General features: G+C 52.8%; 6 protein-coding genes across 6 annotated transcripts; 3 read left to right on the top strand and 3 right to left on the bottom strand.

Moving 5' to 3' along the window:
• Positions 1 to 228: 228 nt before the first annotated feature.
• On the top strand, positions 229 to 1,273 carry DSM5745_06326 (uncharacterized protein; the record flags this gene model as incomplete). The annotated part of the gene is made up of 4 exons (XM_026748342.1): positions 229 to 290; positions 353 to 917; positions 999 to 1,175; positions 1,217 to 1,273. The coding sequence occupies 4 exons, from the start codon at positions 229 to 231 to the stop codon at positions 1,271 to 1,273; spliced, it is 861 nt and encodes a 286-aa protein (XP_026602646.1).
• A 487-nt stretch (positions 1,274 to 1,760) lies between these two features.
• On the bottom strand, positions 1,761 to 3,618 carry DSM5745_06325 (cytochrome P450; the record flags this gene model as incomplete). The annotated part of the gene is made up of 5 exons (XM_026748341.1): positions 1,761 to 2,431; positions 2,485 to 2,853; positions 2,911 to 3,264; positions 3,341 to 3,488; positions 3,538 to 3,618. 5 exons carry the CDS (start codon positions 3,616 to 3,618, stop codon positions 1,761 to 1,763), a joined length of 1,623 nt encoding a protein of 540 aa, XP_026602645.1.
• Positions 3,619 to 6,340: 2,722 nt separating this feature from the next.
• On the top strand, positions 6,341 to 7,601 carry DSM5745_06324 (uncharacterized protein; the record flags this gene model as incomplete). Its single annotated transcript, XM_026748340.1, has 5 exons — positions 6,341 to 6,374; positions 6,434 to 6,615; positions 6,667 to 6,907; positions 6,976 to 7,093; positions 7,142 to 7,601. 5 exons carry the CDS (start codon positions 6,341 to 6,343, stop codon positions 7,599 to 7,601), a joined length of 1,035 nt encoding a protein of 344 aa, XP_026602644.1.
• A 1,466-nt stretch (positions 7,602 to 9,067) lies between these two features.
• On the bottom strand, positions 9,068 to 9,844 carry DSM5745_06323 (SDR family oxidoreductase; the record flags this gene model as incomplete). The annotated part of the gene is made up of 1 exon (XM_026748339.1): positions 9,068 to 9,844. One exon carries the CDS (start codon positions 9,842 to 9,844, stop codon positions 9,068 to 9,070), a length of 777 nt encoding a protein of 258 aa, XP_026602643.1.
• A 1,204-nt stretch (positions 9,845 to 11,048) lies between these two features.
• DSM5745_06322 (intradiol ring-cleavage dioxygenase) lies at positions 11,049 to 12,361 on the bottom strand (the record flags this gene model as incomplete). Its single annotated transcript, XM_026748338.1, has 4 exons — positions 11,049 to 11,491; positions 11,547 to 11,855; positions 11,907 to 12,059; positions 12,112 to 12,361. 4 exons carry the CDS (start codon positions 12,359 to 12,361, stop codon positions 11,049 to 11,051), a joined length of 1,155 nt encoding a protein of 384 aa, XP_026602642.1.
• Positions 12,362 to 13,503: 1,142 nt separating this feature from the next.
• Positions 13,504 to 14,910, top strand: DSM5745_06321 (fungal specific transcription factor domain-containing protein; the record flags this gene model as incomplete). Its single annotated transcript, XM_026748337.1, has 4 exons — positions 13,504 to 13,522; positions 13,578 to 13,831; positions 13,874 to 14,565; positions 14,622 to 14,910. The coding sequence occupies 4 exons, from the start codon at positions 13,504 to 13,506 to the stop codon at positions 14,908 to 14,910; spliced, it is 1,254 nt and encodes a 417-aa protein (XP_026602641.1).
• Between the last annotated feature and the right edge of the window lie 1,446 nt (positions 14,911 to 16,356).

Below are 16,356 nucleotides of genomic sequence, written 5' to 3'. Positions count from 1 at the left end.
CCCCAACAATTCCACCTGTCAACATCTCACTCCCCTCCCAGGCTCTCTTGGTCTTACTCTTCAGGAGAAAAGCAAATATAGCCGCGCAGTCCCCATTCGGTCGTCGACATGTACCTAAGCGCTGAAATCAACGAGGGCATTGGCAGCCGACTCGGAATGTCGGCTCGTTTAAGAAGCCCCAGCCTGCCCCGTCGAAACTGGTTTTCTTTTTTTGGGATCTTGTCCACAATGTCACCTACGATCGCAAAGAAACATACGCCGTTCTGGATCCCGGTATGGCTTCAGCAGACGTGAGTCGTTTTGAAGCTGCTTTCGCCGGCTAGGCTTTATTATTTTCTAACTCGAGCAACAGGCGGCTATGCCATCCAGACGGCCAACCAACTTACGCATTGCGGATTCTCTTTTATGTTCAAACTGGTTCTTGGGCTCTCTTATTCTTTGCTATAGCTGTGTGCCTCTGCTTCTGGTTCTTTAGAGCCTGGCCCCTTATTGATCGCAAATACTGCCCCAAAATCATCGAATGCAGCGACCCTTGTGTTATTGAAGCCGATCCCGACATAGCAGGAATTGGGGTAAATCACTCTCTCCTTGAAACTCTGAAGAGACTTCTGACGCCACGTACCTTTAACATAGATGCGCATTGCAGCGTATACGCAAACGATATGCAACATCTCCATCTTCGGTCTGTCTTCGAACCCAGACCGGACCAGCTCTACATATGGGACCCTCGTCATCACGTCCTTGGCCGTGGTCGTCACGGCCGCGATATTTCTCTGGCAAGGCGCGCTGAGCCTTCATCATGCGACTATTGCTCTGCAGCTGCTCACTATCACGCTCTTGCCGATGCACATTCTAGAGTCCTGGATGGTCAAATCGCCTGGTATATTCATAGCGCAGCAAGTACGGCTGATCTTGTGGTGGGTCGTGGGCTTCTATGTGGCCCTTCACATGCCCTGCTTTGGAGATAGCCCGCAATGCAATCTCTGTACTCGAGCAAGCACCTTCAGCATTCCGGTCCATGTTGTCAACCCGCTCAACCGATCTTTAAGGCTGGCCGTGTTTTCGCTCACCATATTTCTATGGCTCAGGATGCAAGCATGGGTGTATGGGCCATCTCATCTTTTTGCCTCTTTGAAGACCCCGTTTTCCCAACCATGCCACAGGGCTTGGACACGGTACGTCGACGAAACTCAACGAACTCTAACGGAATGGCGAGTTACAGAACTTCGACGCGTTCGAGCAAAGCTTGGCAAGAAGAGGCTCTGGTCCCTGACTCTCCTATACCTTTGGTACGACGACGAAACGACAGCCAGGGAAGGGATCAAGAAGCGGCAATGGAGGAACCAACCAGCGAATGCAACAAAAAGCACATGGCTCACCAGGGCTTACAGCGACACGAAACTTGCTATCCGGGTCCCGCGATGTCAGCGGATGATAGTCGGGCTGGTCATTGCCGGGATATTGATTACTGATTGTGAGCGCACAGTTAGCATGAACCTTACGAAATCCAGCAATGACTGGGGATATGGTCAGATCTTTGGCCTTGTGGCAACCTTACCGTCTGTCACTGACTTGACGAAACTGTTGTTACGGCTAGGACGAGAGCAAAGGTATGTTTAATGAGACAAGTATAACGAGTTCCATGATGCTGACTAGCTGATACCGGATAGTAGTGCACCTGTCAAACGCGCTTATACTGTGTGATACCGGCAAGTCTAGATTCTCGCCGTCGGTGTCTTTGATAGGACGTGTGAACCAATTTACTCGTTGGACTTATGATAAGGCCTGAACTGAATCATCGGTCCGTCTTTCAAGCTGGTAAACGTGTAGAACGTTTGATACTGCCCCTCGAATGACCCCTTACCCTCCCCAATCTGTCCATCCGCACCGTCAGCCCTCCGAAAGTCATAGCGGCTTATGACTGCAGCCATGGCCAAGGCCATTTCGGTCATGGCCAATCCCTTTCCCACGCAGTTTCGCGGGCCTATGGAGAATGTCGCATATGCAGCCTTGGCTAGCCGGACTGGCTCTTCACCTGATTCCTGCGATATCCATCTTTCGGGCCGGAAGCTGAAGGGCTCGGGATAGTACCGCTCATTGTGATTGAGTGACCAAACACCTATGCCGACTTCATAGCCTGCCGGGATATCCAGAACATCTTCCTCTTTGACATCGTGTTCTTCCATCTTGATCTTCAGCCCTCCCGGTAAAACCTCGCGCCACATGGCTCCGCTGACGGCTGGAGCGAGGCGCAGTGCTTCTTGGATACAGGCGCGGATAAAAACACAGGACGACAGCTTCGGCCCCTGGCAGACTTCGTCTGGGGTGGGAAATGCGCTTCTTACTTCGTTTGTCACCCGAGCGTACGCGGATGGGGTTCGGGTGAGGTAGAAGAAGGTCGCGGCCAAGCCAGTGGACGAGGTATCGGACCCTGTGTCGTGATTAGTATCCGCATCAATTTTCCTTCTCCTGAATTTTACTGACCAGCAATGATCAACACGTTGCCCTCCGCCCACAACTGGCTATGCGACAGAGCTTCTCCTGTCTCCGGATCCTTGGCGGCAAGCAGCTTGCTGAACACATCGTTCTTACTATTGCTAACGTCCTTGTTTTTCCGCGCCTCCATGATCTCCCGACCCTTCAACGAGAACCGGACCGCCTTGCGTCGCGCGTTGGGAAATAGCATTTTGTCGAGCCTCAGTGTCTCCGCCTCCGGGAGCTGCGTGATGTAGCTTATCCGTCGCAACTGGCCCAACACGCCGTCAATGATCCAGTGATTCGCGGCGTCGCCGAGGAGGTTATACGATGTGCCGAAGACAAGCTGCGACATGATGTCGAAGGTGAAGAAGTCGCCTGCCCAGTCACGTTAGGATACCTAGCGCGCAGACTATGGCACTGGAGAGGACATACACCACTCAGCCATATTCTTAGCGCAGCTCCACCCGTCACTGGCGGGCGCAGAACGAGTCCCATCAAAGCGATCCGTTGCCTCACCTAGCCGCTCGGCAAAGAGCGCCGCAACTGCCGTCATCTCCGCGTCCATGGCGCGGATGTGTCCGTCCGATAGTCCCTGGTTCAGAACCCGTCGGATTTTGCCGTGCCGGTCATTGTCGATGGTGCTGATGGTTGACTGCGCGCCTTTGACCATGGTGAGGCGCGTGTAGGACTTGGCCTTTTGCACGTTTGCGCCGTGGCCGTAGATGGCGTTTAGGCCTGGCTCGGTGTCGATGAGGATTCTGTTCGGGGCGTAGCGGACGATGGGGCCTGGGAGGGGACGGTGTCAGCTCAGCCCGGTCGGAGAGCTGGTTCTGGTCTGATCGACTGGGCGGTAACAGCGTACCGTATTTCTGGTGACATTCCCAGATATCGGTGTGCAGGTCGCCGATGATGGTGTGGTAGACGGAGTACCAGCTCGTGAGCTTAGCGAGAAAGGGGCCTGGGTACTTGGAGTAGGGGCTGAAATAAAGACGGTGGATACTAAGTCCTATCTATTACAGGTTCAGCATTTGGTTTCTGAATGATGAGGTCAACACCGACGATGCTCGCTAGTCCGAGAAGCGGCACAAGCGCAATCGCCCAGGAGAGCCATGGGCCGAACGCGACAGACAGGTACGACATGGTTGCGAAGATCGGAAAGGAAAGAAAGACTGGAAAATGCAACAGCGATTGCTGCGATCGCTGCAATTAATATACCGTAGTATGGCAGGCGGGGTAGGTGGTAGCCCTAACCTATCTAATGCGTACTAAATGCTAGTGCTGCCAGGGTATGAGCATTCAATCCCCAACGACCGAGGCAGACTATACTCCGAGCAAGGTACCCCTGCCATAATCATGCCCTGACGTGGAAGTGGCCAAGCGGGTGCTGGCTGAACGTTTGTGTCCATCCTCGCCGGTAAGTCGATACTCACTCCATCTCTGCTGGGCTCCAGCCTAGCAAGGCTATGGGAACCCTCCATAGCATCTGTTGCCATCGACGAAGGACGTTTGCGATTATCAGGTCCATCTCTTGCGGGGTACGACTTTCGCTGGATATTCTAGATCACGGCATGTTTCACAGTAAATCAACCAATCAGTGACGGTAATACCATTGTCCTGAAAGAGAGTATGGGGGACCTTGAGGCCGTCTCGAATGCCATACATCGCAAGAGAAATCTTGGATATACTCAATGCCCCCAAGACAGCTCAGCTCGTAAGTTGAGACGGGAGCAGCCAAAGACCTCCGGGCACAAAGAACCAGGGAAACCAGGCGGTTTATATGGACGGCAGCAACTCCCGATGCAGAACGTATAGTTGAGGTCGCAGACTGCAAAGTTTACCACTCCTGGTCAAAGGCTAATCCTTCAGGATCCCCGTGATTTGCCCTGAGACATCCTGGATGGACAGCAAGCTAGAGGAACTCTTATTAGACTCTTTTCAATTCCCCGTCTACTGTTGGACAAGAGATTGCATTAGAGTGGGTGGCAAAGTCTGCTAAAGGTAAGGGCGCCAGGCCGCGTGCACTCTTTCCTTAGATTGGATAAGGGGCATGAGTCTGATTCTTGATAGTAGTTTTTGGCCTCATCTATATGTGTTCTATCACACCATACTACTACCGACATCTGTCTTGTGTCAGCCTGGCCATCTCCCGAAAGATCCTCTGCTACATGTGGAGGATGGCAATTGCGGTTTCGGCAGTCTTGCAGGTGCTCCAGGGCTCACTGTGCACGAGGATCCTCCGTTGTCGGCTGCTGCAACGGACTGAGGCATTTCTTTCAGCTCCAGAGTTACGCTTAGGCTTCCGAGCCTTCTGATGCCAGCTCCAGAAGCTCCAGAAAGATGATAGGTCTCAGTTCCGTGATGTTGGATGCAGAGGCGCTGCTTGACGGCAATCTATTGACTTCGGCGCCGGTGGCATTGGACTACTCCTACATACTGAGCTGTTAAGCCAGAGCCAATGGCCGTCAAGGCCGCTCAATTCGAGCAGCACGTGGGCCGTCGCTTGGTCCAGATGCTAAGAACGGTCCTCTAGATATAACTGAAGGTAGGTGACCCTGGAAGCAATTGGCCAATTGATTCACCCTCGCCTATGCACCGGACGGCGAGTCGTAACGCAGGCCCCGCAAAGATCTTTAGGGATGCTTGAATGAGGACATGTGATGCTGTAGGCATCCGAAGCAATGGCCGTGCACTTGGTGACGTTGGCCGGCAATATCGGACGCCGGGCATCCACTTGTTGCCGACGCCGAGTGACGATATTTGGGCGGGACGCTGACGTTCGCAAGTCTTAGCAAGAATCGAGAAAGCTTCAATTGGATCGATCGCTCTAGTCAGGTGTTCCACAAGATGCGTACCAGGTCATCGGTCCAGACCACCATCGAGCACTCCAGCTCCCTCAGTCAGGCCACACACGCCGAAGGGCTCGGGATCTACTTACCCCAGCCTTGGTGTAACAGGATCTTCAGCCTTGTGTCCGTATGGGGATCATGGCTGCAGTGTAACGCGGAGATGCGGGGTCCGGAGTAGTCAGAGCTCTAACGCTGTCTATTCTGAGCTGTAGCTTGACACTATGGCATCCCCGGAAGTAACGGCCTCGTGTAGCTCCGGGGAGGGGGATATCGATCCTATTCGACCACCTCATTGATCTGGGGGCAGGAGAGAGCTGTGCGACTTGGTCATCGTAGCACACCGGCGCTTTGACCACTGTTTCGGCGTTAGAAAGAAAGGAACAATCGCCAGTGCTTAAGACGTTGCGTGCTTGATATAAGCTGGAACCGTCATTTCTGCCTGGTACGAGTTTGCACACAGAACCACCCGCAAGCAGATAGACGGATGTCTGATGGATGCTTGATGGCCGTCTGATGGATGCGTGATGTATGCGGCATGGTGGAGCAGTCGATGAAATGCGGAGAGCATTGCTCATGCATATTGCGGAGAGCGCGCAGCAGAGACGGGCCCAGACGGATTCCAAACTCAATCTTGCAGAGAGCGGCCACTCCAATCGGTCCTCGAAAGCATCTGTTGAAGCCGGGAAGGCACAGCTCTTTCATCACCATTCGCATCCAGACGCCACTCTCGGAGTCCATCGACAACGCTGGAGAATGAAGAAAATGCCGATCCAATCCTGTAAAGACCGAGCTCAAAGGACCAAGCAAGTGTCGTCAGCAATGAGCAGATGATTCCTCGGAGCAGGCAGAATGTCGTCGTGGCCATGGAGGGACTGTGCGGATGGAAGTTATATAAACCCTCACCTTTCCTCGCAGATCGACTCTATCTATCCTCATCCGATTCACTTCCAAAGCAATCAATCAATCACAAAACAAAGCCCATCAAAGAAACTTCCAAGTTAACCACCTGAGTCAACATGTCCAACGCTGGAGCTGAGCAAGTTCGATTCCGTACGCTCCCTTCTCTTGCAACCCCCTCCAAGTCGAGCTGAGCTGATGATCAACCATAGGCTGCGCCATCGCCGCAGTCAACTCCGAGGAGAACATCCGGGTCTACTCCCAGGATATCCACGGCGGCATCCGCGAAGTGACCTGCCAGAATGGCCAGTGGTCCGGCGGCTCGGAGCGAGACATCGTTGCCCACGGCATTCTGGGAACTCCCCTGGCTGCTGTTTGCAGGAACAGGAACGAGGTATGTACATGACCTTGTCGCTTGTTTCGCTATCCCTAATGCTTACAATAGATGATCCACGTTTTCTACATCGGCGACAACAATGTCGTCCGCGAAGTGTGCCGCGAGTCCGACGGCAAATGGCACCACGGCGAGCTCGACCAGTCCCAGATCCGCGTTGCGCCGTACTCCATGCTGGCTGCCTGCTCTACTGGCGGACGCGGCCAGCATGGCGGCCAGGGCAACGAGCACGAGGAGATCCGCTTGTTTGCCCAGATGCAGAACAACGAGATTCAGGAGTTCCGCTGCGATGGTATGCCGTTACTTCTTCCCCATCTGAGGCCTTACCACATAATGGTACTGGATGACTGACGTCCACAGAACGCGGACGCTGGAGCAAGCAGTCCAACGTCGGCCGTGCTCTCCCCGGAACCGCTATGGACTGCACCATCTTGCAGGGACAGGGCCAGGGCGGCGGCCAGAACGAAATGTCCATGAGGTACGTCCAGCAACACCTATCCGCCAACTCCAACTAACAATCTCCCAGACTCATCTACCAAGACGACAACAGACACATCATGGAAGCCCGCTGCCACCAGAACAAGAAGTGGCAGGCGCATAACGAGATCGTCAAGCAGGCCCTCCCGCGCACCGACCTGACCCTCGTCACCTGCACCGACCAGGAGGGCAAAGGCAACGACAACAACGTGGAGCTCCGCCTGTACTATGTCGACCACAACAACCGCATGAAGGAGATGGTGCAGAGCAACCAGGACCAGGACAACTGGAAGAAGGGCCACCTCGACGAACAATGCGTGGCCGGCAGCCAGGTGGCCGCCGTGTCCTGGGGCAAGAGCAACCAGTGCAACATCCGCGTGTACTTCCAGCACGGCAGGTATGTCACTGCGATCTCGGAGTGGATGTTCCGCGGCAGTGGCAAGGGAAGCCAGAAGTGGGAGCAGGGCAAGGAGGCGCTTCCTCCGGCTGATAAGCACCAGCAGCAGTAGTTCTCGGCCACTTGAGAACTGAGAACCAGCGTCCAGCCTTGACTGGATCGTTGCTGCACTGTCGAGAAGGGATGTTGCGTTTGCGTTTGCTGCTTGCTTCACTGTCCTTAAGGTATCGTGATAATCAGTTGCTAGGGTCTAAATTGATGGAAATCACCCTTCTCGTATATCTTCTCTTATCGGCACCTCTAAGCTTGTGAGTCCTTTAGTACAATGGTAACTTGTTAAGAAGCACGAGTACATATAACCCTAAGTGCCCTAAGACCACACACCGGGGTACCAACGAGGAAGAGGCAGGCAGCACGAGCGACCTCAACTCAAAATCTACCAACCAATCAGTTGGATGTACCGTAACTGAGTAGCTAACGGCAGAACCATCGAACAACCCGACCCTATCACTCGGCTTTCCGTATATCACCCGAACCCTAACCCGGCTGCCCGAAACTTCCACCAATTTCTCTTAGTAATTAGACCGGTAAAGCTGTGTGACTACCTAATTCCTCTTCCCATTTTAACAGTAAAAAGTCTTTCTGGTTTTAATTGACCCATCTTACATTTTGGCGACATATTCTAACCGGGGGACTCGCTTGCCCCTGGCTGACTGTCAACAGTTATCTCGACCATACGGACTACGAACATCCCCACTTGGAACGCCGTCAACCCATTTGAAACCATATATAGAACCGTCCTCCAGAAAGCTATGAACGATCAACTAGAAATACGCATGGAAAGTTCGTCCAGGCTGATTTCACGGACGAGACGCTGGATGGGAGCCTGCATGGCGGGCGGGGTCATTGGGGAGTGTTGAAACTGGGAGAGCAAAGATGGATTATATTTGCTTATAGAGTAGATAGAAGCAATGAGAATCTACCCTATGATTGGTAAGGCGCTTACAAATTAGCCAATGACGTCTGCTTGGTGTGTGCTCTATCTATAAGGCTTGCTCTACCGAGAGTTCGAACCTTGTTCACTACCTAGGTATATATACACCAGGAAGAAAACAACAGGGTAGATCCTCGTGGCATATTGAGGATACCCGAGTGGGTTATTAATGACGGAAGGAAATTGTAGAGATTGGTGTGCTTTCATTTGTATCTACCACTGCACTTGTTCCCTGTTGCTTGGACTGCACAAGTATCTGAGTGTGGGATGTGAAGAGGAGCATGGCGGTCTCTGCAATTTCCTTGTGCCATTGATTCACTCGGGTACTCTCATTATGCTGCGAGGGTCACAGCTGTGGAAATGGACTATTTCCAATGCTGTAGATGCCATCTGATGGATAGGGAACGGTGCTTACAAATGGGGCAGTGGCGTCCAGGGCTCGTGGTACAAGATAAGGTTAAAGTTTATACAAACTTGGAGAAGTAACATGGTTCCCACTATCTAATTGTGCACTGCCCTACAGTGTTATAGTACCTCGATATATCTCCCCTCACTACACCCCGCACAGTCCTGCCCAAGTGAGATCACCAAGGCAACTCCTCCCCCTTATACGTAACAAACCTCCCCCCAACCCTCTCCCTCGTCGCCCCATCCACAACCTCCAACACCCCCTTGACACTATTCTCCACGCTCTCCGGCGGCCCCCCCTCAACCCCCCACTCCCTCGCAACAAACTCCCCCGCCCGCGTCCGCACCCACCCCGGATGCATCGCAAACGCAACAAGCCCATCCTCTTCATGCTGGAGGTGAATCGCGCGCGTAAGCCAGTTCCCCGCTGCCCGGGACGCCCCGTACGCGCCGCCGGGGAAGGGCTCTTGCGCGCTGATGCAGCCGACGGACGAGCTCATGAAGACGGCTTTGGGTGCGCTTTTTGCGGACTTCAGCAGGGGCCAGATGGCTTGGAAGACGAGGAGGGGGGCGATGGTGTTGGTTTCGAAGGAGGAGCGGAGGTCGGGGGCTGTTGTGTGGAGGGCTGGTGTCATGGGGGCTGCGAAGCCGGCGTTTGCGATTAGGACGTCGATGTGTGTTATGTTTTGGATGGTGGCGAGGGTGTTGAGGATTTGGGAGGGGGTTGTTGGGGTGTCTGCGGAGAAGGAGAGGAGGATGATGTGCACGGTGCTGTTTTGGCTGGGGGTGATGGAGGATAGTTCGGATTTGAGGGTTGCAGAGGCCTCTTCGTTGCGGACGGAGGCGATGATGGTTGTTGAGGGGCGGGTGAGGAGGGATTTGACGAGACCGAGGCCTAGGCCTCTGTTGGCGCCGGTGATGAGGTAGACGGTGTTGGCGGTGGTGGTGGACATGGTTGGCGGTTGATATAGGCAATGACTTGAAAGGAGGGGAAGGAAAAAAGAGAGGATGTAAGGCAAGGATGGGCAAAGGAAAGGATAGAGAAGAAGAGGGGAACGAAGGGGAAAGAAGAAGTATACTATTATTTATACTCCAGAGGACTACTCCATAGTGACCAGGTGCTTAGCGAGTAAGCGAGGGATCTTTGCAGGTAAATTTGCCATTCGAGCTGTTGCTTAGTGTTGACGCGGGGTTAATTTTGCTGTTCTGCAATGTTTGCAAATTGGCCAAATTGAGTTAAACTGGCTTATCAAGAGTCTATGCACTTTTGCTAGCGCAGAACATAGAAAAGCATATCTAGATGGATATTCTTTGCTGCAGTATGAACCATAGCACACTCCCAAGAGTTCGCACCACAGTCCACGATCCCACCCCACCTGTTCCTGGCCGGTGAGATTGCCAACCATGGATACTACCTACACCGTGCGATGACAGATTGTAACGAGCAGGAAGCTGTACCTGGATAGGGAGCTCCGGTACTGTTCTAGAGGCGACATGATGCACTTTAGTCTTTTATCCTTGTCCTCGACCTGGACAGTCTGGGTGCCTGGGTGCCTTGATGCCTTGGTTCCTCATATTTCAGGCGTCCTGGCGTGGGGCCTCCTTCCTTCCTAGTTTGCCGCAGACCAACACCTGCCTTGTTACCACTTTCCTCCTCTTCGATGTCCGCCGAATCGAGGCCTCATCTGATCTACCTACTCTGTTTAGTGGTGCCCAGTGTAAGAAGAGGAATGACTGATTCTCACATCCACGGCGATCAGTGCTTTCGTTTGACGTTGCGGGGCTCGTCTTCGTCCCAAACGCCAGTCCCTCCCTCTCTGACGCCAAAGCCAAAGCTAAACTACCCAATATTCAGTGATATCTTGAAGAAGCCCAAGATCTACAATTCGGTGGTGACTTTATCCTACCCTGGATCCCAACAATGCACCCCTCTAAGAACAAAGCTTTCGCTTTCCGCGGCTACTGGGACGGGCTTCTTTCGGTCTACTGTCAAATAGGTTCGGAATGGATACCTCAAATTCATGCTCTATGCTAACTAGATTACAAATAGGCAACTCACTCTCTCTCTGTCCTTGTCAGCTTCCACCCGAGCACCATCTCCTTGCTCCATATACGCCACTAATCCTTCCTGAGAATCGGCCTGCGCCCTAATAATGCTCAAACAGCAGAAGTGGCGGCAGGAACCGCGGCAGAGCTGCCGGTAGGAATCTGAAGGTCGCCCATGCCAGCCATGTTCATGCTGAAGTTCTCGTTCACAGCGGCGCCATCCTCAGTCCAGTAACCCTCGGGCGAGTTATACTCGTTGCGGGTGCTATTAATACCGAGAGAAATCCAGGCAAAGATACCATCCGACACACTATTACCGAGCAGAACATATTCAAGGAACGGGTCAGTCGTCTCAGCCTCGGTCTCAAGGATCATGTCACCTCTGTTCTCGGTGAGCTCCTGGTTGTTGGTGTTGTAGGGGCTGGTCTTTTCAACCTCGGTGATGAGATCTTGGTCGAAGAAGATCTGGCCCACGTGGGAGGCGCGGGTGTCGTAGAGACCAGCGAGAGTATTGTTAGGGAGGACCTCAATTTGGTCGCCGGGGTGAGTGACCACTATTGGCTCTGGCGTTAGCTAACATTATCACCCAGAGAAAGGCTATAGAGGTACCGTGAATGTGAGTCGCGCGACCGGTGTAGTGTCCAGGGAAGATGGACTGGAACTGCACAATACCATCCGATCCGCTGGACTGGATGCCGCGAAGGAATGTGGTGTCGTAGTTGGACTCATCGTTGGCGTTTCCGTTTCCGTTAGCGACGACGCCGGAGTAGACACCGGTGGCATTGCAGTGCCAGATGTCGGTGTACACGTTCTGCAGCGGCTCGCAGGTGTTGACATCAATCAGCTGGATATCCAAGAACAACGGCACTCCCGCCTGGTCCTCCGCGACGTTGCGCCTAACAAGCTCACCGGCGACATCTGAAAGATTTAGGACAGTTCATGAAAACAAGTGTGCAAGGAAGGACGTACAGTACGGGCCCTGGGTGACTTCAGGCTGCACAATGCAAGCCCCGCCGTCGGCAAACAGCACACTTGGGTCGGTTGAAAGAGTGATTTTCTTGGTCGACTCGTGGTCCGTGTCCAGCGCGGTCTCAAGATCGCGGACTTTGAGGTAGCGGGCGTCTGGAGGCGCTATGTTAGTCAATGCCTTGATCTGTCGAGCTTGGATACATACCAGCGTTTCCATTCCTCTCGCGGCGCAGCTGCTGCACGGCACTCTCGCGACGAACAACATTGGACTCAGCAACCCCTCGTGCCTTCAGCTTATTAGCGCAGTGGCTCAGACTACGGCCCTGGACGGGCACGCTCTTCAAGAAAGAGGCGCGCTCAGCGGCTTCGGCTTTAATGTCGTGACCGGGATGAGCAGACGCAATACTAGCCAGACCAGCTAGGCCAAAGAGAAAACCTTGAGTGAGCTGAACCATTATAGCAAAAGACAAAGAGTTAGGCGATTGAGCGAAGAGTGATCGTGGATGATGAGGGAGATTCGAACGAAGCAGGCTGCTCTTTTATACACCAGCTACTACGTCAGCTTGCACCATCGAAGCCAGACTCTGGACATATCAACCACGGGCTATACTCTTTTTGAAACGTTGCTCACGCTGGAGCAGTGATCGACATCGCGCAGCATCCAATGATGACTGCTCAATTACCATCGTGTCCCGGCCCTTGACCGAGTGCAGAAAGTGTAGACAGGGTAATGACGACAGTGACGACCAAGATACACTGGTACCTGGCAGTTGAAAAGATGTCAAGACTGGAGTAGATTGCGAGACTCGTCAGCGCCACAGGCGGAGTGGGAAGAATTGGCTCAATCGGGAAGGGGGTAGGGCTGTCGGAAAAAAAACCTTCCGCTGACTCATCTGCGCATCCAACCAGTGCGCTCGGAATCAGCAGGCCCGATGACTCAGCAAAATCAGGGGCGTTTCAGGAAACGCGGAGTCCTGTGGATATACTCCGTACGAGATGGAGAACCTAAACCAACTTTATATTTACCAAAGCTCGTTGAGCTATCTTCTTACACTGCATGTCCAGTCCCCGCACCACACCGACTGGCAGGCCAATCCGACGTGGGCTGGGTAACGCCTGCCAACTCTGCCGCCTCCGCAAGGTTTGCCGACCACCGACCGAACCCGGGTTTGCCATTGACTTTGCGTGCAGGTTCGTTGCGACAGAGCCAGGCCTGCTTGCGAGAATTGCTGTCTGGCTGGTGTGTCCTGTGTCTTCACCGGACCGTCAAACCGGCCTCGGAAAACCGTCCATCAGTAAGCCCGAACCGTCCGGCCAATTGTTTGACGCTAAAACATGCCAGGAAACTCGCTGAGACCGAGGCGCAACTCCAGAAATTGGAGGAGCAATTGAAAGAAAGACCCTCCTCGCCCAGTTTGAGGTCCGCGGGCGCTCGTCTTTCCGACCCGGGCCGTTTCGACACGGCCATAGCGAGTTTTCAGTGGCATCTGGGGTTCTGTGATTTGCCTCGAACATTTGACTTAAACAAGTTTTCCCATGAGGTTCTTGAGGAATTCAGATTGCAAACTCCGAGCGAGCCTGTTTGTATCGCCCCAAAATGGCCGTCTCTCCACCTGGTCCGTTGTGCGTTGAAATATTACAATAATGCTCACTTATATTCGCTGTTTCCAGTGGTTGACGTACACGAGATGGCTCGCATCCTGGATGTCAGCGAACTTGACTTGAGTGATGACACACTTGACGTTTCCACTCGTGCCTGTCTAGGGGCGTTTACGGCGCTTATCACTGGGCTTCGTCGGGACGAGCCCGCCTTCGTCGCAGCTGCAGCGGACCCCATCGCCAACGCCAGGGCAGTTTTGACTTTACTACCAGATCTAGCACTACAAGATACCAATATACGAGCGCTGGAAGCACTCCTCATGATAGTAAGTTTATGCTCCGTGACGCGACATATCTGACCGCGATAGGCACTTTATGTCTCTCCCATGGGCGAACCCCAGACCGCCGAAGCTCTGATGGCCATGGGCGTGCGAATCCTCTTCAATTTAGGGGCTAATACCGCACAATCAGAACGGAACAATCACCACCTACGAGCCATCTTCTGGCTCTTCTACGGGTTTGATAAGGAAAACTCCATCCGTCGGTCTCGGCCACCGTTGATCAACGACGGCGACTGTGACCTAGACTTTCCTTCAACATACCTCCCAAAATACACCGACTATCATTTTTTCGGCAGCGATCTATCTGAGTGTGTCCTGCTCTACCCTTCGGACCTGCGAATGGTTCTCCTTAAATCACGCATCTACCGCCTCCTCTACTCAGTCGAAGCCCAGAAGCAGTCCGAAGCAAGGCGTCTTCAGACCATTCGCGAGCTGGACCATGAATTGGGCGAGCTCAGGGCCAGCTTTCCACGCAACTGCCAGCCAGATGACTTTGTCAGAGGGCTTGTTCCGGAGACGCTTTTCCATGATCTGAGTCTGCGAGGCGCCGGGACACATTTGGAGTATTACTTCTGCCTTACCAAGATCCATGCAGCTACCGCCATTGGTGGTAGGACACCACCACCACAATCCAGTATAGAGCTTTGCTATCAAGCCGCGCGCTCAAGTCTGCTTTACGTGGGCCGCCTTCAGTTCTGCATCATCCCAGAGACCTTTTGGTTGGTTTTCCCCGAAGGTTGTCTTACTAAAATTACGTACACTAAACAAGAAGTAGGATCTATGCGCAATTTATCATCACTGCCGTTCTCGCACTGCATCAGCGTCTCGTGGCCGTCTCCAACGCCGATGGGCCGTATGTTCGAGAGGATTTACACATACTGGAGGAGACAGCCGCTATTTTTACGAAGCTCGCTGCTGCTATCGCCGAGAAGGGTGGGGTGTTTGCGCCCTATGTGATTGCTGAGCGATTTATCTTACGGATTGTGACACTGGCCAAGGAGTCTATCATGGCGTCGGCGAGGAAGTCAGCCAGAATCCCCGACTTGGGGAATGGGGGAACTTAAGATCATAGAGTATGGAATGAATGAAATGATGTGATATGATTTGATTATACACAGGTAGCATAGAGTCAGTCAAAACTAAGGTTATGGTTTTTTGGAACTGTCTGAATATGTGGCATCTAAAAAGTATTCCGCCCTACTCAACTACAGCTGAGCTCTTCGGCATTCCAAACCCGCCATTGCCAGAGCCTACTTGATGGGAGAGTACAAACAGAACACCAGGAGTCATTGCGTTATTTTGTATTCCAATATCTGCGGTACCATTCTCATCCCGTCTGCCTCCGCAGAGCCCCTTCCAAACAATCCCGACGCCTCTAGCCAAGGTAAAGCCTGGGCATTCCATGCTCATCTATCGGTTGGATATAGCAAAGCAGCGCTAGCGAGGTCGAAGAGCGCCTTGACATTATCGGTAGGCAGGTGGATGGATTCTCAGGGTTCCGTAAGCGGGCCCGGCTATCAAAAAATATATAGTTAGCATGAGTTCTCATTTACCCATAGGGCTTGTACTGCGGAATCACGACGATCAGTATACTTACTCTCCATGATGGCCTATCTCCTAAAAGAAAGGAAAAGAAAGACGAGACAGCACAGGAGGAAAACGGTGCCGAGGATTTCGGTGACGAGGAAGAGGTAGTCCATGGTTTCGGGTTGGAATTGATTCGAGACCGGATTGAGGCGGATTATGGAGAGTGTCTGGGGAGTACTTTGCAAGCTTAGCTGATTGCAAGGGAGAGCAGGAAGGTCACTTGGAGATTCGAAGAGAGATGGATTGAGGCTGGAGAGTAAGTAGAGGGTGCTCTGGGCGTTTGCGCTCTCCGTTTGTCGTTGGGCTGAGCTGTATATACCTGGTACCTCGGATTTCATGGCGAGGTAGTCCTACTATGTTTTTAGGTGTGTCCTTCAGGCATGATCTGGATGATTGAGGCCGGTGTCTTTGTGCTTGATAGTTATATCTCGTTGAGTTGCGGAGTGTTTCAATATCTAGTGTATAACGGCCGGTGGAAAAAATAAGGAGGCAAGGGAGTCACGCAGAGATGCCTAAGAGGTTAGTCGGCCGCATATAGATTTGTCTGCGATCTCTTCATGCTCCTGGCTATTGAAACCGGAAACAGTACTGGGAATGGATGTAAGTGGTTCCACGTTGCTCGATGGAGATCGTTGGATGAGCTGACCTCCCAGCCATAGTCACTCCTGAAGGCCTCGAACATTCTCAATAAGAATCCAGGACTTGAAACGAAGATTCGATTAGAAGCGCAAGGAGCAGTATCGTGCCCAAAGATCAGTCGGTAATGTTGACTTTCGTATGAGTGCTCCATGGGTCATCCAGGTATTCACTGCAGCAGACAACGAGGAGCCAATGATGGAATACCGCAAGGAACGCTCGAAACAGGTGCCTAGTGGTGGATTTCTGTCTAGTCCAATCCTGGACACCCTGATATTCACTGCCCC

Source organism: Aspergillus mulundensis (assembly GCF_003369625.1).
Source record: "Aspergillus mulundensis strain DSM 5745 chromosome Unknown scaffold_6, whole genome shotgun sequence".
NCBI classification, from domain to species: Eukaryota; Fungi; Ascomycota; class Eurotiomycetes; order Eurotiales; family Aspergillaceae; genus Aspergillus; species Aspergillus mulundensis.
This window is presented reverse-complemented; position numbering and strand designations above follow the sequence as displayed.